The following is a 20,745-nucleotide window of genomic DNA, read 5'->3' as shown; positions in this document are numbered from 1 at the left end:
TATTAAAATGACGCTTTTATCATATGGTTCAGCGGGCGCAGCTGTCGTGTCTATTTCCGACGAGGGGAGACTTGTCTGATCCCGACTACTCTTAGATCGGAGTGCAGCAGCGACAAGCAATAAACATTCTCTAATGCAACATATCACCCACCCTTACTATCCGAACAGACAATACCATTCGCCATTTGTTTACTTTGTAGTATGTATTTATTTATGTATTTTGCTGAGGAGTTTTAAATTAGAACATTCTTAAGAGATAAAAGATTAGTGTGGAATATTATTTTTTAATGAATATATTTTTTATGAAATATATGGGGGAAATATTCAGTCCTCTCGTTATGTAATATAAAACGTTACGTATAAAAAATGGTAGAGCAGTTGAGGACATTGAAGAATTATTTTGTCGTACAGATCCGAGAGAAGTCATGAATTGTTTGAATCTTCAAGCTGCAAAAAAGGAAGTGGATATAGAGGAACCAAGCGCACCGACATACTACCCAACTCAGCCACCATACAATCCCCAATTCGTTTATGATAATTTTGAACATTTGAGAAATAAACACACATGGGGTTTGTATCAAACAGAAGTGTACGCAAAGAGCGCATATGAGGAGAATAATGATCGCGATGACGGAATGCGTCGGTCCCTCTACGAAGGAGTCAACTGCATGTCGGTGAGTGCGAGAACGCCGGCACCGAGTGGCCCGAGCCGTGTGCAGCACGACGCACGTCTCACGCTGCGCTTACGCGTCGTTAGTTGCTACTCGCTACTTGTTGTGTGTTTAACAACTTACATTAAATCTATTCTAATCTCGCAGTGTAAATAACTTTACTATCGTTTACGTGTGTATAATAAAGTGTTTCCTAACGCCTAGAAACAAATCAATAATAAAAACGATCAAAGAGGGAAGCGTGTCCGGAATGCATCAGAGGCACGAACCGAGATCTATTTCCGGGCGCAGACGTTAGCCGTATTCGTACGCGTCGCTCATTTTGAACTAAAACATGCGCGAGCTCGGCCGTGGGGGTTCATTCGTGGCGGCCACCATAGCCGCGTTGCACAACCGCTCTGCGGTCGAAAAACATCAAGCCTTCAATTCGCTTCCGGCCGTTGTGAAGACAGCCATCCCCGAGAGACGGTCGGAGGATATCTTCTTCGAAGAGCTCTCTCGCCGGACATCCGCAGCCAGCGAGCGTCCTCGGTCGACGGCCTCAGAGGCGTCGGGTCACGACTCCGCGTCCGTTCAGTCCAGCGAGGAGGCACCCCCGCACGAAAGTACGTAATTCACAATACGCGGACGACTCACTGACGTAGCGTTAGACTGGAATCGGGCCAAACTCTAAAATAGCGCCACGTCTTTGACTCGCTGCTAGTGGACGTCGCGCAGTGTCGTTTGAAGGTAGCCCCATGTCCGATCGCGAGTATCTCACGGAACCCTTGGAGGAGGAGGGGGAACGTGTGGCGGTAGACTATGTGCATCCCGCCATGCGCTCCTACATGTACTCGCCAATGGGTGAGTACTTGACGCTCATGGGGCTGCCCGTAAACGAGCGAAATATTGACGTGTTATCTGGTGACAGGCGGTGACTCGGACAGCCCAGATGAGGCCACAGTGAAATCCAGAACATGGACCGATGGGGCGGTGGCGCCACAGCGCGCGGACTCCTCTGATACCGAGTCCAGCACCACTAGCGATGATGATTCTGAGGAGCACGAGTACGAAACTGGCTGCGGAGATGCCGACTATCACACGTTGACACCAAATAGACGCAGAGATAACTCGACACGCTGCGACGATGACTTCAAATGGATGCCAAGCGGAGATATAATGGAAGAGGGAACCGAAGCTGCGTCGCTAGGGACTCGTCCCGATGATTACAATTCTGCCAGCTTGGACAGAAGACGCCGCACGACAGGCAGTCGTAGCGATCGCAGTGATCGAGATAGAAAATCTAGATCGTCGCTGAATAGCAAACCGCCGCAGCATCCAAGCAGCGTTCGCGCCTCGCCGCGACCGCGACGTCCAAGAAACGAGGAAACTCCCCCAGACCTGCAGCGGCGATGGAACTCGTACGAGCACTTCCGGTGGCCAGAGGGCGGGTGGTGGCCGCCCATGTGCTGGTGCCACGGGCCGCCTGCGCCGCCCCCCTGTTGCATGCACGACCGCGCGTGGCCCTCGCACCCTTCGCTTCCGCCTATGCCCACCTCGCGATCTTATAAGGTAAATTCGATCCGCGTTCAAACAGGATCCAAATTGTCAATCAGTTTCTAAACGATATGTTTACGACATGCCAATGTTTTGGTTCTTATGTAACTCTTGTTTTGTTAATTCCTAGGCGATGTTTTAAAGTAACTTGGTTTTGTTTTTTTACGTTTAATAACTTGTCGTGTTTTTAATCACTTTTTAATTAATATCAATAATTAACAATTATTTTGATTCTAAGTAGTTCCGTATGTTATAAACCTGATTGCCATAACGTAAACTAATGATTTTTGCTATTAAACATCAATCAATAAACGATTACTGTTGATAAAATGTTTTAACTTGAAGAATATACAAGCGAACATTTAGATGTTTTGATGCCTACGTTTGTATGTACAAATACGTTGTTCTCGATGTTTGTTTGTAATAAACAGAAAATATATTTCATGTAAATCACTAGATGTACTAATATTGCTAAATTCGACCACCATAAATCATATTTTTGACCAATAACACAGGCTACACTTTAAGCAACAAGTTTTAAGCCACTATGATTTTTTCGTATGAAAGTGAACCAGTTTCTCTGAATTTTCTAATTTCTAAGTATAATTTGCTTATAGTAAAATTATTTAGGAGAAAAAGCATAATAAATGTAGGAAGACTGAAGGAAGGACCTCCGTCGGGTCTGAAACTAATCAGTGCAGACACCATATTGTGAGTGTAGCCATTATTAATTAGATTGTGATAGACTTGTTTAAATACAAATTTAGATGGTTACATCGGCAGGCCCAGATGTATAGATTGTGTGTAAGGTGACATGATTAAGGGACGATTGGTACATCGATCTGGATGACAAAAACCTCACGCGCTCATCGAACCTAGAGTGGGATAAAGACGACGAGATGGTAATGATGATTCACTTGTTTTAATTACAGAATGATGCAGAGGATAGAGTCAGGAGATTGGAAGCGGACAAAGAGAGCTTGCAGTTACAAGTGCAAGTGCTGTCGGAACAGATCGCAGCGCAGACGGAGAAGATGGCGGATTTAGAACGATCCCTCAACGAGACGCGACAGAAACTTGATGACACAGAGCAGAGGTTACAGAAGGTTAGTCATAGTATTACTTAATATTATCTTAGAATTCCAACTGACGAGACATTTCTTTTGTCCTACCCTATCTTCGAGATAACAGTTTCATAAATATCCTGTAAGATAAACTTTGTAGTTGTTAAAAAGGTTATCAGAGTAAAAAGCTTTCGTATGTTATCAGTCATTGATTCACTTTTTATGTGGTGTATAATTAGACTTTGTCCTCCCTTTTATACTTACACAATACTCTTTAGCATAGAAAAGTAATATAACTAAATGATGTTGTATATGTTTGGTTACTGGTTTCTATGGTTTCCGCTTCTATCGACTTCCTTCAATAACAATCTATAAGAATTAATTTAACAGTTTGCTTCGCTAAAGTAAAAGAAAGTATTAAAATAAATCGTTAAAGATAAATATTAACAATTAGTTAAGGCCAAAGAAATTGCTTGCACACCGGGAGTTCCGTTAGCCTCGCTAAATTGAGTCCATAAAGCGTTTAGGTTTTTAGCATTCGGCCTACATCGCGACAGTACGGTTATTGAATAAACATGATTGGTGTGGGCTGCGCAATTTCCACTGCCTCGACTATGCCTTGTCTCGTTACAATGCAAACGATGTTAAGCCTAACTGCCCGTTAGTGGTTAGTCTGGACTGCGTTGACAATGACATCTTAGATTTATTGTCGGATGCAGTAGTTGTATTGAAGATGTTCTAGTTCTCTATTTGTGTTATGATATGGGTCGTTGCTACATTGTCAACTATCAGGTGATAGTAATTCTTTGTTAAAGATATATGGTAATGTTGTGCTGGTAGAGTTCTGAAGCTATCACCAGCAAACTATACAAATAATTGTCGTCTACATTAAGTCTACTTGGCCAAACATTGACATAGCTGATCTTGCATTTGCTTAGATTGTGCTATTTTGATTGCACGAGCATAAATTTAAATTATCAGATTCCTTGTAAAGCATGTTATCCATAACTATACGAAGAATGTTTGTGAGCTTTATTACCGTGTGCGTGTGTGTTGCGGACGCAAATGATCTGTGAATAGGTATGCTCAATGCTCGTACGTTATAATTTAAGACTCTACATGTATCCTTACTCAACGCTCCTTGTTAAACGCATTGTATACTACAAATCACGCACAAATCAGAAGCAGTCTGAACTGAGATAAGAGGGCTATTGAGCAGCAAGGCGCTGTAGGCGAGAAAATTATTTTCTATACATTTACTGAATTAGACCAACCCCTTTCCATTTTATAATTGAGTAGCCTCAGATTTCAATGGTTCCCTTAAAGTTTTACAGTATTTTTCAAATAATCCGTAGAGGTTTATTTAAGTCTGTTCATTCATCTTTTCACTCGTAACGTAATCTACTTTTTCTGCACCCCAACGGCTTAAAGAATAGGATGAGGGGTTTTCTTTTTTATTATTTGAATCTACCGCAGCGGAGTGGTGTGGTGGATTACGATTCTTTTAGATTTGCTCAGCGGTGTTTTATTGCAGATAGATGTTGAAATTTTCTATTTTATATTGAACGGAATATTTTGCTTTTATATTTATGGAGAGTTGCGATATCGCATAGAGAGAATGTAATCATGTTATAATAACAGATGTCGATAGATTTTCCCTATTATGTTAAGAGCGAAGAAGTTTTATCAGAAAACAAAAGGGTAAATGAAACCCTTGAAACAAAAACCTATTGTCTGTCACAGAATACTTTCATTGCGCAGTACTTTACACAACGTAATACATTGTGTCACCGTTGAAATAAATAATAATATATGTTCCAGGAACTTTTTTATTGTAACCGATATGCGTATATGTTAACAGCAAGCATAACATATTCCTTTAACTAGACTACGAACATTTATATTGCATAATCCTTACTATTATTATAAATGCGAAAGTAACTTTGTCTGTCTGTCCATCTTTCACGCAAAAACTACTGAATCGATTTAAATTAAATTTGGTACACAGATAGTCTAGAGCCTGGGGAAGGACATAGGCTACTTTTTAGCGCGAAAAAAGGTTGCAAGGGGTTGGAAATGCCGTTGGAAATTAGTATAGAAGTATCGTCATTTTTGCAAATAGAAACTTGAAAGTTATATTTTACGTTGTTATTTTGATATGTATGATAAAAAAATGACATTCAATTTTTGTAAAAATTTTAGCCTCAAGGGTGCAAAATAACAATAGGTAATAAGGGAGGAAAGTTTGTATTACAATATGTGAGGTTTTTGTGAATGTTTTGTGATTTTAATATGTTTTGTCTTTATGTACTGTAAGTGTTAGTAAAATAAGTAGCCTAAATAAGTAAAATGCTACTCAAAGACAGAATTTCACGCGGCCGAAGTCGCGGGCACAGCTAGTAGTAATATAAAAGCGTTTTAACCTAATTACCTATAGAAGCTTTTTGGCCTATTGGCTTTTTATCTAGATTTATGGATTCCAATGTGTACGTAGTGTCTGTGTTGTTGGAATTTAACATGTGCGCATCGTATGCTTTGCCTTGGCTTGCTTGCGGTCGATCTATTGATACTCGTGTTGTCGAGAATAAAACCGACAAGGCCACATCTTGAGTCTTACCAGACTACCAATTGATTACACTGCGAGTTTCTATTGCTGGACTGATGTTTCTTTATACTATTTTTTTTCTACAAATAGTGCGTTACTTTGAATTCATGAGTACATTGCACTTTAAGCTATTATATCCGTTAATTTCCACGTTTTATTTCAAGTTTGAACTGCTACGAAGTGTGTTTTAACGAATTATTCGAATTTTATCGTCATGTTTTTAAAATCTTTTTTAGAAAAGAAATATTGTATCTACGTCTATTTAGATATGCTGATTCGCATAACGGTGATACAACAGGTAGTTCCATTGTTAAAATTATTATATATAAATAACAATCAGAAGATTATAATACAAAAGATTGAAACGGATTAGAGTATTGAAAGTAATAAGCTACATATCATCAGAGTCTTGACAGACGGACGGACAACAAAGTGATCCTATAAGGGTTCCGTTTTTTCCTATGAGGTACGGAACCCTAAAAACATTATTTCTATCTTAAAAGGTTAACTAGTTGCCAGGAAGAATAAATTTCTTTACGCCTCTCTATATCCGTATATTGCATCATCTACGTACATTAGCCAGACGCGTTTCTTTATTAATCCCCGAGATAACAAATGTAGCTATAAAATGTATCATAGTGTTCCCCACCGGCAGAATGTTTACTTACGCACTGTTTACATTAAAAAGTTTCGAAACATTACCGTACCTATGTTTACTTTTAACACGTACCATCATTAGGTTAAGTAAACTAATGCTATTTTAAGTTTAGGGCTCACTACCCAGTGTAGCACAGACTTGCTATGTTTTATGTTCCCATTTAACTATCATATTACCCATAAAGTATGCACTTTATGTCTATTTTGGCTATTCGCCGAGCAGAACACGACCCCCTTTATTAATACCCCATACTGATGTTATCGATCGGCCAAATGTGCAACTTTTATTTTACTGACCTCGATGTTGCACATATTTCTTTTCTTGTAACAAACAAATGGAAACTTCTATAAAGTCTAAAGCAAATGAAACGCTAAATTATTATAGTACTTCCATTTCTAATACATAATTATTTTTTAATTATTAACTTTTGTATTGTTGGGGATTACAATCGTGTCCAGAACGCAACAACCTCAATTGCATATTAACCTGTGTCTTTATTAAGATAACACCATTGATTTATAATACATTATTTACAGGAGATGCTGTCACGATCATCATTGGAAACACAAAAGCTAGAACTCCTTTCAAAGCTTAGCGAAGTCAGATTACGTGTGGTAGAAAGAGGTGTACTGGAACGTTCTCCGCCGCCTGATGCCGCACCGCTACCAAGACCAGCACCGCCCAGGGTAAGTACAGTTAACATGCAACTGCAAGGAATCAAAGTGCTGATCCTGATTTGCGTAACTTAGAGGAAAACTAACAAGTACGACGTAACATCTCGCTACTACGAACTTAGGATACGAGTTCTGAATAATTGATGAATGACGAAATAACTACCAGATTCGAGCATCCGCTTGCTTACATCTTAATTAGTTGCCTATATTATATAATAATATAAAGGAATGTAGTCCTTTATTTAACCCCCTTCTCCATTTACCCTACTTAAAACTAGTGAGCATTGGTATCTAGTTGTTATTTATAACGATACTAGCAGTCGCCCGTAACTCTTCCTGCGCGAAATTAGAAAGAAAACATAATTAGTAGCCTGCGTTTTCTTCCACAGTACGTTCCATAACTATGCCAAATTTCATGGAAATTCGTTCAGCCGTTCTGGAGATACCTACAAACAAACACCCATCCATCCATCAAAACATTCGCATTTATAATATTAGTAAGATTAATTGTTATTGCAGACACCGCCAGCTAACTATGGTCGTCAAATCGAGCGCAACACGCATCTGTACTCATCGTTACCTCGGTCTTCGGTGCTGACGTCAGAGGCGCGCGTCGCGTTCGGTAAACAGAACAACATGGTGGTGGCGCGCGGCCGCGGACACTCGGTGCCCAATCTAGGTGCAGCACACGAGCATGCGATTATCAATATTGTTGTCTTTGACATACGGCCCAATTTAGCGTTTCCCTTAAATAGTGATATGACACTAAGGGATTTTATTAGCTTCTTTTAAATAGCGGCCTATTGTAAATATTTTAGACTTTGATTTTGCTTCAGTTTACATAGAAATTTTAATTTCTTTTTCTCCATTCTGTTATGCAATTTAAACAATATGATAACTACTCCCCACAAAACGAAGGGTAGTTCAAAATTTTGTAGATATTAAGATTTTTTACTATATATTTTTTTAAATGACCCTCGTGTACCCTATGTCCGCGTCCTCGCATATATTAATTAATCGACATTTAGTTTTACTGCTAACAATGTTTGCTTTTTGTCTAATTTCCAAGTTCTACACGCTTCCTAAGGTTTTCTTGCTGCATGCTTCCTGCTTAAATGTTGTGAGTATTGTTCATATATTTTGTTAAAACTACGTATTACTCGGGTACTACAATATGACATGTGTTTGTTGACGTCATAGAAACGTTTCTTTTCAGGGTACAGAAGTATAAAGTTTTATAATTTACTAAATTGCTTACATAATAAAAATGTGAAACGCACGATTCACGGTGCTTTGTGCATGTGGCATTAAATGTTATGCAAAATTTGTTCATTAAATAAGGAATAAAAAAAAATTGTGGGTACAAATGGGGTTTTTAATTTAGTTTGTAATAACTGATAAGGATTTTTTAAAGAAAGTAATATGATGGTTTCTAGCGGAAAAAGAAGAGGCAGTACCTCGAGGTAGTCCTTCGCCATCGCTACGTGAGGTGCGCGCGCGTCTCGGTAGTGGTGGCGGGGGAGGGGGCGTGCGTCTGGAGGGGGACGAGTTCGCGCGGGGAGGACTGCGCGCCTCCGCACCGCGCAGGGTAAACACACTACCAAGGTAGGGTACATATACACCGTGCTGACAAACTAACTAATTAGTAATATTTGTTACATCTGCTTCATCTTTGACCGAATACGCCGATTCGACCGCTGAAATACCATGACTTCACAAAAGAGAGCACGTTGGAGCAATTCCGCAATGAGTGTCCGTGACGGAGGCCTAGTTTTAATTCACTTTCCCTTCCCACTTCTTTTCTAAGGAAAAGATAAGTGGATTTAAGGAAGAGACTATTTCCCCTCACTATTTGTCCCTCTTAAGTCGTAAGACACACCTGCAACATTGTAAGTTATTCCAGTAGTCTCTATGATGGTACTTGAACGATATCAAGTGGATTGAAATGTAAGTGGAAACTGTTTTGTAGACAAACAACGGAAATACGCGAGTGGGACTGCGAGATGACGTGCCAGTGGCTGGAGGGCATGGGGCTGGAGACGTACGTGGGGGCGGCGCGTGCCTGGCTCGGCGCCGCACCGAACGCACACGGCGTGCTCGCCAACGCGTCCCACGCCACCATAGAGAAGGAGCTCGCCATCAAACATCCCATGCACAAGAAGAAGATCATACTCGCCGTTACTGATCTAATGGTATATTAGGGTCTTCTGCTATAAATTCATTAGTATACAAAGCTTAAGTAACAATTAAACGACTCTTGTGCGGAAACAGTACCAGCTAGTCTTGCAGCAGTGCGACACTTTTGTCAATCGGGTTTTGACATGAAATAAATCTTCCAAAACTGAGCGCGTAGAGGATACCTTTGATTTGAATTTCGCTAATTTGTCGGGAAATCAGATTTTCGTCTTCCAGATGTTTCGTTATTTGAGTGATTCCATTGTGTTTGGAGTATAAAGAGATTCGTTGTATGTCAGGGCGGTCACGGAGACCCGCTGCTGAGCCAGGCGGGGTGCCTGGACACGGCGTGGGCGCTGCGGTGGTTGGAGGACGCGGGCGTGTGCGGGGCGCGCGGGGCGGCGGCGGACGCGGCGCTGGACGGCCGCCTGCTGCACCGCCTCACCCACAACGAGCTGCACACGCATCTGCGCGTCACGCACGCACTGCACGCGCTCTCCATACGTAGAGGTATACTATCTGCTCTTACATATCATGTTCTACATCTCTGACAAATTCCATCAAGATCTATGAAGCCGTTCTAGAAATACCTTTCAACAAACATTGTGCCAAATCTCAATATCATATGGTAAACCGTAGCACAATTAACGATGAAATATGTGAACCTACCGTATCTCACGGGAACCGTACACACATCCGAGGTCATAGGTAGCCTGTGTGTTCTTCCAGACTGTGTTTTATATGCATGGCAAATTCGTAACTGTCTATGTTTATATGTACCAAGGTATCCAAGTGTTGCGCGAGAACGAATTCAACCCGGAGACGATGGTGCGGCGCGCGGCGGAGGGCGAGGCGCCCGCGGTGGAGGGCGAAGCGCCCTCGGAGCGCGCGCCCGCGGACCTCGCGCGGTGGTCCTCGCACCGCGTCATGCAGTGGCTCAAAGAGATAGACCTCGCGGAGTACGCACCTAACCTCCGGGGAGCCGGTATGTTCTTACTTCATCGTCACTAGGTGCCACCACTACAGTTTTTTATTTTGTTACATTACCTGCATAGTTTATTGTGAAATGTCTATATTAAACTAAATTTCAAAAATATGAATTGAACCGTTGCGGAGTTACCTCCTTTCCATTTATAATATTAGTAAGATGTTTTTTTTTTTAATTTGTACACGTCGATGTTATATCCAGGTGTGCATGGAGGTTTGATGTTGCTGGAGCCGAGATTCACAGCGGAGCTGCTGGCCGCGCTGCTCAACATACCCGCCAACAAGACGCTGCTGCGCCGACATCTCACGCAAAGGTCATTTACCATACTCCCATATTTATCTACCCTAATTTATAAGATAATAATTATTAATAATTGAATTAACAGGTTTAACGATTTACTCGGTCGAGAAGTGATACAGCAGAAACGGAACGCGGAACAAACACTAGGCTATCAGCCGCTCACAGCAACTACCAAATATAAGGTACGAAACTAATTAATATATCTATATAATATATATTATAAATTAGAAATATTGGATGGATTGATGTATGGATGTTTCTCACCAAGTAAAACCAGAACGGCTGAACAGATCTGGATGAAATTCGAAATGAAAAAAAACAATAAATTATTACTTTTTAATTCCATGAGAAATTATTAATGGAAGTGGTAAAAATTCCACCTTTACTTTAACTAACAGTTGTGAATAAAGTGAATTTTGACGTTTTCAGGTACCAAAGAAGAGCCAGTTCTCATTGAAGCGCAAGAAGAGCCGCGAGGACCTGGAGCTGGGCGAGCTGGTCTGTCCGCTGCGGGAGGACGTCTCAGGTGACGCCGCCACGCCCGTGAGTCAGCACCACTAACACACTAACCCCCCACACCCCCACTTCGAAAATTTTACTTTAGTAAACGAATATATTATTTTACTAGTGATCGCCCGCCACTTCGTCATTGCATAATAAAAAAAAAATAGCCTATAACATGCCGCGTACATCAGTTAAATCCCGTCAAAATTGGTCTAACCGTTCCGGAGATTACATGGAACAAACGCAATCTTGTGGACAGACAGACAGGCGATAAAGTTATAAAATTGTTCTTCGTTATTAGTTTTATTTTTCGATATTATATTCAGACATTCAAATTTTATTATCAGTTTAGATATGAAAGCTACATATAATTATTATGAGGTAACGTTTTTTATTGATTTTAGTTTTTTTTTCCACCAGAGGTCGCAAAATATCTATGTTTTTAATTTCGGTAAACTTTTTTATTCTTTTGTTTATTGCACAATCTCAAACCTTTTTATGCATCGTAGAATTAGTTTTTGGTGTTTGTTTTTAATAACAATGTTAACAAGGGTGTTCTATGGTTTTGGTTTTGCTTTCTTCTTAATGTTTAAGCAGCATTTGGAATATAAATAAAAAAATATTTAATATACATTTGTTTTTCATTATTTAACAAATAATTGAGACACCTTTGAAAGGTATAAAATTCCATTACAAAAGTAGCTAACTTTATTTATGTTTATTATATTAATTAAGCCCACAATAGCTCATGCTTAAATATAATCATGCGGTCATGGGTTCGATTCCCGACATTAGACTAGTCATGTATAATATCATATAGCAAGTTTCAAAAATCTGTTAATATTATGCTAAAAAAATGTTTCAATGTACAGATGATGAGAGCAAAGTCAGTAGCGGGCGTAGAGTCGGGTGTCTCTCCCCCGCGTGACGAGAGCCGCGCACAATAGCGTCTGCGACCGGTCTCGCTCAGCGCTATCGCCGGCGAGACTGTGCTCTAACACCACAGGTAACGACCATTTGCAGCTAAATACGCATTAACTGCCATCCCTACTCACAGCACTAAAGGAGCTGCTGAGAGATCGAACAGTGTCAGTTATTGATTTAGTGTTGGACGTGTATCCGAACTTTTTTGACATTTATCGATAAATACGTGTTGGATGTGTATCCGAACTGTCATATGGAATATCGAACGTGTATCCGAACGTCTGTCACAAAATTAAGGTTTTATATTTATAGGAACCCTATGGTGTGTTTTAAATTTAAAACTTTTTAATGCATCGTTAATTTTTTTTATATAGTAACGCATGTTGAATAATTTAAAAGCTGTGTAGTAAAATGTTTAGACAGAAATTAATAAGCAGGAATAGTATCGAAATTGGCAACTCTAAAGATTAAGGATATACTTTGGACACTATTATTAAGTAAAAAAAAATGTTTTTAATATAACCGTAATGACATTTTGACATATTATTTTAGGCATGTATAATTTTTTAACACGACTTATTAACACTCTTTTGGCAAATGTAGCTTTCGTGACCTTTTATATTTGAGTGGTTCAATTTGGTAGCTAGCTTTGATATCAAAGAGTATTTTGTAAGTTTTGCTTTAGCCTCTAAAGTCGGTGCTGAGTTTTATGAAACATATTGATGTATTATTTTAATAAAATTTTAATATAAGGTCAATGAGTTGTCCGAAGTATACATTTATAACTGTAAAAAAATTAAAAAATATATCAGCGAAGTCTCTTACTGCCAAATACAATGTAATGAATTTATCGATTTATAGTTGATAAGAACAAACGATGTTATATTTTAAAAGATTATAATATAAATTATAAAAATAATATAAGTAACTTAAGCATCTGAACATGTATCTCGATTGAAACAATATAAAGCTGTTTATCGCAATAGACATTCCAACAAATTTTATAATGCCACTTCTATTCATTAGATGCAGTTAGCAAATGTTACATGTAACTCTAACATAACTGTTAATACAATTAGGGATGTTAGGAAATAGTTATCGATATCGATTTAAAAAAGTTAATATTCCTAATTTGAATTCGCTAATACAACATTTATCGAATATTAGTGTTATTGGCACGCCGAGTGCATTAACTTCTGCCAATTAAAAAAAAACTGGTACATTGTCTATTTATATAATCATCGAACATCCCTAAACTGTTTGTAATATAATATATAGTGTTGTTACTAAACAGTACTTAGTACAATGTAATAGTGGTTTATAAATAAATATATGACTGAAGTGCGACAATATTCAAAGTGACTTTTGCCGCGAGTTTTTCTTAGTATAAGTAAGTTTACGAGTTGTTTATACTTGATGTAGACAACGTTGAGTTTACTGAGTTTTTCAATTGTTAGAGTTTGAGAACTTGTATTTATACTGTATTAAATTCAATACTAATATATTTATTATAAGGTAGTTATTTATTCGCCTAATGTATGGCAAAGGTTTGCTCTAAGGGATGTCATGATTGGATTTCAAGGATAAGGGGCGTTTGACTGAAACTAGCCAAAGAATAAGTATTGTATATTAGTTGATTTTTATGATGAGTTTTAACATGGATCATGTCAGATTTTATGTACGAATTTTGTTGTATAACTTCCACTATTTACATATTAATTTATTGTGAAGAAATTAATAAAGCTGATTTTAATCAAAATAAAAAAAATATTTTATGTGACAGGCAATGAAAGTGTCTTGATTCATTGTTTTTAAACTTTTACTAAAAAAAAAAAATTATTCATATTTGACGTTAAATGTACCAAAATAAAATCGAACAAATTTACTGTTTGGTTTAATAAGTTTGAATTTAAAGAAAACGTCGTTTAAGTCAAACGCTCCTTTAATGAAAGAAATAATTAGATTGGTATACTTTATGTGTTGTCATTTTGTACGTAATGTTTTTGAGATGTTTTTTTTTATTTACATTGTATTAGAGATCCACAAACCTGTTCCTAAAAGCTGTGCCAACGTACGAAATGTATGACCACTGTTATAGACTTTTGTCTTCCATAGCATTGTAACGAACATCAATACGATAAAGCAAAAATAATCGTACATGTTGTATTAAATAATTTTTACAATAAATTAAAATACTAAAATATGCAATGTAAAAAAGTTAATAAACACTGGATCAACATGATGACTTTTATATTTCTATTTATGTTTATGATTAAGTACGGATTGCGATTTTTCATATGTCCCTTCGCTTGTTTTCAACACCTTTAGACCCTCTGGAACAAAAAAAAACATGTCATTGTCGATTGATAAATCTAAAGAAATATTTATCCCCCAAATAGTTAGCCAGTTGTAGCACAACTTACTTATCGCGGGTTTCTGAGACCGAAATCCTTGTGTATGACATTTTTATGTCTGTTTTGTCAAAGATATTGAGAGTGGTGACGGTATTATTCAGATTTTGATGTCAGAAACCCACTATAAGTAACTATCTTCATAGGTATATAAAATTGGATTTTTGTATAAATTTTTATCACTATCGAATCTTATGTCCCAGTTGTCAATTATTAGATCCATTGATAATTTTTATAATTATTCCTATAATTTTAACATTGAGAAGTTATTTTTTGTGTACCTTCTGCTCCGCGACTGGTACGAATAAATAGTTTTCTGTTTCGGGAACTTATGTTATGAAAAATTAATATAATTCACCAGCAGATCTTGCGCAGCCCATTCAACTAGAAGCGACAAAGAGGACATTAAATCCATTTGTTTGTACCAATTCTCTATTATTTTTAAGCTCATAACCTTACCTAAGCACCTCGAAATATGCAGCTGTCTGTTGGTCTATTGAGATCTACGAAAGTTTACACAGATGTACATACCTTTCCCCCGACCTTTTCGTCGCAACTCCGCGATTCTTTCGACTTCGCTCTCCACGTAGTTATCTTTTTCTTTCATATGCGCTTCCTCTTCGGCTTGTTTCAAAAGAGACTCTTCTAGGAATGTTAACTCTGTAATATCGTAAAAAGAAAGACATTACAGGATCGTAAAAATATAAAATATTCTTTCATTGGTGAACTTTATTTAATATTGATTTGTGCCTGGGCGTTACAAATGTAAGAATATTAAAGGGAACTGAGTGTTACGTCAGTCATAACCCATAAGTGTAGTGCTACCAACTCGCCCGGTCAATTAATTTAGATACGAAATGATATTTGCATGGAATGTTTTTATATTGATATGAGATATATTTATGAAACAAACTGGCAAGCTTGGCGTCCATGCCGATCCAGGGCCCGGCAACGATGGCGGTGGCGGTGGGACGTCCTTTGGGATCCGGCTCCATGAGCGCCGTCACTTGCTCCTTGCACTCCGTCGACAGCTGGTTCACGATGTTTGTACGGAAACGCCACTTGCGCATTATCTATAATACATTGAGTTATATGTTAGTAGTCTATGGAGCAACTCATTGATAAGACTGCAGTAATTTCTTTAGGCAAACTTTATAGAGTTCTAAAAATTGATAGGAAGGACCTATGTAAGGTAGCAGTTTTAAGTAGAAAAGAATAGTCTGAAACCGTAGCCTTTAAATTATTAACCAAAAGAGTAATGTTTAATCACAATGACCTGCTTTTCGTATAGTTTCTTGACCGAGGTTTCATTGAAGGGGAGAGCTTTGTTCAGCATTGTGTATAGAATGATTCCAATCGACCACATGTCCGCCATCTTAGGCAGGTAGGGCACTCCCTTCAGCACCTCCGGCGCGGCGTACGACAGCGAACCGCAGTACGTCTCGCTCAGGATGTCGCGGTCTCTCTGTCGCACGTTCCTCGCGAAACCGAAATCTGTTATCTTCACATTGTAATTTGCCGTTATAAGAATATTCTCGCATTTTAAATCTCTATGTGCCACGTTCATTGAATGTATGTACTGCATGCCCGATAGGATCTGTCGCATCCATAATCTGCTCTGATTCTCCGGCACTGCGCCATGCTGGGATAAAAAGTCTAATAAATCCCCATTCTCGGCGAAGCGGAGGAAGATAAAATATTTAGCTCTTCGTTGAAAGATATGGGACACGTTGACAATATGCGGGTGATTTACACGTATCAGAACGTCCAGTTCGCGGGGCAGAAATTTTGAGAGGTAATCGCGCGGTGCCTGCGCCGTATCGATCACCTTGCACGCTAATATACAGTGTCTCGTCTCGTCAATCATCTGAGTTGCTTTGAAAACCTGCAACACATGTTTATATTTATCCACCGACTTTATATTAAATCATGTTACCTTGGCTTTAATCACGAAAAAATGGATCAAGAGAATTCTACAGCCAGCTGTCGCGCGATGTTTTAATGGTTAATTAGTATGATGGAAAAACTGCAAGAAACTTACTTTTGCATACGACCCTTCTCCTATTATCTTTTCTAGGATGAAACCCTTTTCCTGTAACACATTCAAATCGGATGGGGTCGTCGAAAGTTCCAATTTATCACCCTGTCCCATTTGTGGGTTACCCTCATAATGATTTAATTTTTACTTTAATGAATAACATAATAATTCAAATCTAAATTTCATAAATAATATTATAATTTTGATTAAACTTTAGTCATTCATGTTGAAATAAATTAACTTTAATTTTATCAAATTCCGTTACATATTTACGTGTCAATTGTCACTCGAATTCACTTAAATGTCGCGAATAATCAAATTTGACAATGTGTCAGATATCCGGACATATCTTCTAGATTATACTTTTTAATATTAAAAGTGGTGTGCTTTACAATTTTAAACAATAAATTCGATGTTCATTAAATGACCCTAAAACACGTCAATTATTTTAAATAATTATTACCAAAGCATACTTCGGGTCAGTGCAATTGCCATAGGTGGTTTTCGTGACATCCTTTCATTAAGTTAAAAAAGAGGTAAATTTATAAAGCCTCAAGCTTTATGTTATGGAATTTATAAATCAAAAATATATTAATCTAATTAATGGTTATATTTGTATTCAATCGACGGAGATAGAAGCGATGAGTAAGTAAATAATAGACATCGGGTAAACAGTTTTTTTTATTTTACATAGTTTATCTTCCTTTATTTGTTTCCCTTTTACTCCGGTCTTGTTGATTTCTTTTTGAAGAGATTTTTTGGCCCAGTGTATGTGTTTAACTCTGTAAAATGATTGATCCTGTTAAAATAAGAATTCTAGAGTCTTACGATAAAGGCTCTATTTGTTTGTCTGAATACAGTTATCTCAAATATTAAATTGTTATCGAAATTTAAATAAAAGTTTGAAATCAAATACACTTTAAATCTGTTAGATTTGGTATTAGTTTTGAAATACAATGTATTTACCAGGAAGAGGTAGAGCCGGTGACGTCAATAGAATTGTTGACCAAAGACTTCTCAGGCAGGCAAGACTCCTTCTCATTTTTAATCAACTCCGTAGATTCCAACTTCTTCTGAAGGTGGCTTCTTTCTTCTTTCGCTTTTTTGAAAGCTAGCGTTTCTTGTGGTGTCCATTCTAAAATAAATATTTCATGTTGAACAGCTTTAATTGACCTTTCTTAGATGATCATAAAAACGTGACAGACGGAAAGAAACTTCCCTACATCACACACATAACGCTCGTTTTCGTTTGGTCATTAAAACAATTAACAATTAAAAACAATTATCTACCAATACTAACCTAGAAGTCTAGAATCCATTGCGATCCATTCACTACTTATGATTTGTTCAACTTTAATTCTGTTCTGGTAGTTTGGCTCGAGCATCAAGGCGACAAGTCGTTTGCAATTATCGGAGAGTGTGTCGGCATAGCGGGACCTAAACCTCCAATTGCGATTGATCTGCGCCTGGTATAACTGCTTGATGTGTTTGTCTTCAAATGGCATTGCTCTGTTCAACATTACGTACACGACCACGCCCAGTGACCAGATATCAGTCGGCTTTGGGAAATACGGACATCCATGTAATATCTCCGGCGCAGTGTACGATAGTGAACCACAAAATGTCTCACTGTGTACATCTTTCATCTTCTTGTCGACGCAAGTCCTCGCGAATCCGAAGTCGGATAACTTCGCGTTCTTGTTCGCTGTCAGTAATACGTTTTCACACTTAATGTCCCTGTGCGCTATCTCTAGTTCGTGCATGTACTGAATCGCGAGTGACAATTGTCGAGTCCAAATCCTAGCCTGGTCCTCTTGCACTGCACCGTTCTGTAGGATATATTCCAGCAAGTCCCCATGTTCCATGAAGCGTAGGAAAATGAAATATTTATATCTTCTCTGAAATATACTATGTGTGTGCACTAAATGTGGATGGTTTAGTTTTATCAACATATCGATTTCACGCGGTAGGAATTTCTTGACGAAGTCTTTGGGAGCTGTGTTTGTATCGATCACTTTGCATGCTAGTATAACTAGCTTGTCACTTTTACTGGGATTTCTGTACTCCGCAAGATAGACCTAAAAGGTAATTGAAATTTAGATGTTATTTCTATTAAGTGTACAATTAATTAAATGTTAAAAACCTTTGCATATGATCCTTCATTAATTTTCTTTATAATTTTGTACCCGCGACTGGCCAACGTCAATTGCTCGGAGCCAGATAAACGTAAGTCATTGTCTAATACCTGTTGACCGAATAAAGAAATATTATTTTCCCGAATATTTCGTATGCCACAAAGGATCTGTACATTTAGTTACCTTAGACTTATCCTCCATTTATTCTTTCTTTTGTTTTGCTGTTATGCTAGCTAAAGATTTTATCATTTCACTAGCCTAAAAATAAATATTAATAAGTACACAGTCAATACAATCGTAATCAATATTTAAATTTTATAGAAAATTTACTCTATACGAAGAAGTTCTTTGTGTGTCGTCCCAAATATCGCCCTGTTTTTTTGCAGGATTTTTGTGTATTTCAGATAGTCGCTTACGTCCTTCTTTTGCTCTATTTAAAGCTGCTTCTTCTACGGCGTTAAGTGCTACAAAGTATTATACAATATCATTTCCTAGCTCGAAACGTAATTAATAATAAGAAGATAATTTACCCATAAAGACATAAAGAATGATTTTTCGATTTAACTTACTGGTCAGTCTACTGTCCATAGCAATCCATTCAGATTTTAAAATTTGAGTCGCGTTGTAACGAAGACCGGGGTCAGGTTCGAGTAAATGTTTCACCACAGATTTGCACTCCAAAGACAAAATTCCAGCAACGCGCGATCTGAATCTGTACTTCTTTCCCATCTGTTGCTCATACAATTTTTTCATGCGAGTGTCGTCGAATGGCATAGACTTATTGAGCATAACAAATAGCACCACTCCCAACGACCAGAGATCTGTTGGCTTCGGTAGATACGGTTTGCCGCGCAGTATTTCTGGTGCAGCGTATGACATAGATCCACAATACGTCTCACTCAAAATCGGCTGATCATCTTCATCAATACAAAACCTTGAGAAGCCGAAATCCGAAAGCTTCACATTAAAATTTGCCGTCAGAAGAACATTCTCTGATTTGATATCCCTGTGGGTGATCTCTAACTCGTGCAAATACTGTAGCCCCAAAGCGAGCTGACGCAGCCAAACTCTCGACTGATTTTCCGAAACGCAGCCGTTTTTTAATATGTAACCGAGAAGATCTCCATTTTCTGAATATCTCATAAAAATATAATACTTAGTTTTTCTTTGAAAAATACTATGCACGTGAATCAAATGTGGATGATTCAATCGAATGAGAACATCTATTTCCCGCGGCAAAAACTTTACGACAAAATCTTTGGGGGCTTTCGCAGTTTCTATAACTTTACAAGCGAGCGAGACTTTATTGTTTTCTTTTAAATATTCGGTTAAATAAACCTGAAATACACCAATTATATTAGCAAATAGTCATTAACATCTAAAATATCTAGATTAATTTGTTTTCAGATCACTAATTGTCTAGTTTTAAAGTGACCTTTGACAAACCAATACTTTATCGCAGTGTACCACTTCAAAGAAGTTATGTTGGAAAGACACGTACTTTCAATGGATTTACCTTAGCGTAAGCACCTTCACCTAAATATTTAAGAAGTTTGTATCCTTTTGAAGCTAACGTATTTTCTTCCGATGTGGTCGATTTCAATTCGGTCATGATAAGCTTATCGCAGAGTTAAGAACCAGGGTCTCCAGTTCAAAGTTATCGGGGCGCGGCGACACGGAGGGCGATATTTTCGAAAGCGGCTTTAAATACATCTTGAGTTTTGTAATGTGTAAGATATATAAGAATTTAGATTACATTTTACGTGAAAATGTGACAAATGTTTGACATTGACAATCTTGTATTCTTCTTATTGAAAAGAAGATTCAAAGATAAAGGAATCGGATATCAAAGAATCTTTTCCTACCTTTATAGTCTTTGGATTTGAACGTATGGACGTTCTCCATTAATTTCTTTGGAAAGAAATTCCAAAGCAGTTTATTTGAGTCTTTAATTTTGTCTGCTGCGTATTCTCAGTAGACACAGATTTTAAAGCAATTCACGTAGCTATCCTATCCTCGGTTGTCTGATGAGATATTTTTGTTTTGAAGAAAATAAATAAAA

At 37.9% G+C, this 20,745-nt stretch overlaps 3 protein-coding genes across 10 annotated transcripts; 1 reads left to right on the top strand and 2 right to left on the bottom strand.

Moving 5' to 3' along the window:
* The first annotated feature begins 680 nt into the window (after positions 1 to 680).
* Liprin-beta (liprin-beta 1) lies at positions 681 to 12,886 on the top strand. Of its 4 annotated transcripts, none has more exons than XM_013319738.1 (13): positions 681 to 1,276; positions 1,582 to 2,222; positions 3,140 to 3,313; positions 7,071 to 7,220; positions 7,728 to 7,830; positions 8,645 to 8,813; positions 9,178 to 9,400; positions 9,683 to 9,893; positions 10,168 to 10,368; positions 10,573 to 10,684; positions 10,757 to 10,853; positions 11,101 to 11,214; positions 12,048 to 12,886. In XM_013319738.1, exons 1-13 carry the CDS (start codon positions 1,006 to 1,008, stop codon positions 12,120 to 12,122), a joined length of 2,541 nt encoding a protein of 846 aa, XP_013175192.1. In that variant the 5' UTR covers positions 681 to 1,005; the 3' UTR covers positions 12,123 to 12,886. The 4 variants fall into 4 exon arrangements, with proteins under 4 accessions (XP_013175192.1, XP_013175191.1, XP_013175190.1 ...); XM_013319737.1 differs by having other exon boundaries at positions 7,728 to 7,887; positions 11,101 to 11,197; XM_013319736.1 differs by having other exon boundaries at positions 7,728 to 7,887.
* A 1,049-nt stretch (positions 12,887 to 13,935) lies between these two features.
* On the bottom strand, positions 13,936 to 17,018 carry LOC106123424 (testis-specific serine/threonine-protein kinase 3). Of its 3 annotated transcripts, XR_001228166.1 has the most exons (6): positions 16,552 to 17,018; positions 15,787 to 16,395; positions 15,424 to 15,583; positions 15,042 to 15,170; positions 14,792 to 14,894; positions 14,341 to 14,432 (listed from the first exon to the last, which is right to left on the bottom strand). XR_001228166.1 is itself a non-coding variant. In XM_013319740.1 (5 exons), exons 1-5 carry the CDS (start codon positions 16,660 to 16,662, stop codon positions 14,356 to 14,358), a joined length of 1,086 nt encoding a protein of 361 aa, XP_013175194.1. In that variant the 5' UTR covers positions 16,663 to 17,017; the 3' UTR covers positions 13,936 to 14,355. The 3 variants fall into 3 exon arrangements, 2 of the variants coding, with proteins under 2 accessions (XP_013175194.1, XP_013175195.1); XM_013319740.1 differs by lacking the exon at positions 14,792 to 14,894 and having other exon boundaries at positions 13,936 to 14,432; positions 16,552 to 17,017; XM_013319741.1 differs by having other exon boundaries at positions 14,339 to 14,894.
* Positions 17,019 to 17,260: 242 nt separating this feature from the next.
* LOC106123492 (testis-specific serine/threonine-protein kinase 1-like) lies at positions 17,261 to 20,690 on the bottom strand. 3 transcript variants are annotated; one of them, XM_013319860.1, is made up of 6 exons: positions 19,014 to 19,106; positions 18,867 to 18,941; positions 18,692 to 18,793; positions 17,849 to 18,626; positions 17,515 to 17,683; positions 17,261 to 17,330 (listed from the first exon to the last, which is right to left on the bottom strand). In XM_013319860.1, coding segments are annotated over exons 2-6 (1,068 nt in total). In that variant the 5' UTR covers positions 18,885 to 18,941; positions 19,014 to 19,106; the 3' UTR covers positions 17,261 to 17,329. The 3 variants fall into 3 exon arrangements, with proteins under 3 accessions (XP_013175314.1, XP_013175313.1, XP_013175315.1); XM_013319859.1 differs by lacking the exon at positions 17,261 to 17,330 and having other exon boundaries at positions 17,511 to 17,683; XM_013319861.1 differs by lacking the exons at positions 17,261 to 17,330; positions 17,515 to 17,683; positions 17,849 to 18,626 and adding exons at positions 19,253 to 20,021; positions 20,200 to 20,690 and having other exon boundaries at positions 18,701 to 18,793; positions 19,014 to 19,147.
* Positions 20,691 to 20,745: the final 55 nt, after the last annotated feature.

This window comes from Papilio xuthus, unplaced genomic scaffold, assembly GCF_000836235.2.
Source record: "Papilio xuthus unplaced genomic scaffold, Pxut_1.1 DF826115.1, whole genome shotgun sequence".
Classification (NCBI taxonomy): domain Eukaryota; kingdom Metazoa; phylum Arthropoda; class Insecta; order Lepidoptera; family Papilionidae; genus Papilio; species Papilio xuthus.
This window is presented reverse-complemented; position numbering and strand designations above follow the sequence as displayed.

Excerpts from the sequence above, each read along its gene's own strand:
- LOC106123492 (XM_013319859.1), bottom strand. Across the intron at positions 18,627-18,691 it reads ATGAAGGATCATATGCAAAG|GTCTATCTTGCGGAGTACAG; the intron begins GTTTTTAACATT and ends ATTACCTTTTAG. Across the intron at positions 17,684-17,848 it reads AATGGATTCTAGACTTCTAG|AATGGACACCACAAGAAACG; the intron begins GTTAGTATTGGT and ends TATTTATTTTAG.
- Liprin-beta (XM_013319736.1), top strand. The coding sequence starts at position 1,006 with ATGCGCGAGCTCGGCCGTGGGGGTTCATTCGTGGCGGCCACCATAGCC. Across the intron at positions 2,223-3,139 it reads CCACCTCGCGATCTTATAAG|AATGATGCAGAGGATAGAGT; the intron begins GTAAATTCGATC and ends TTTTAATTACAG. Across the intron at positions 10,854-11,100 it reads CAGCAACTACCAAATATAAG|GTACCAAAGAAGAGCCAGTT; the intron begins GTACGAAACTAA and ends TGACGTTTTCAG.
- LOC106123424 (XM_013319740.1), bottom strand. The coding sequence starts at position 16,662 with ATGGGACAGGGTGATAAATTGGAACTTTCGACGACCCCATCCGATTTG. Across the intron at positions 16,396-16,551 it reads GAGAAGGGTCGTATGCAAAA|GTTTTCAAAGCAACTCAGAT; the intron begins GTAAGTTTCTTG and ends CATGTGTTGCAG. Across the intron at positions 14,433-15,041 it reads ACGAAAAGGTCGGGGGAAAG|AGGGTCTAAAGGTGTTGAAA; the intron begins GTATGTACATCT and ends TTTTTGTTCCAG.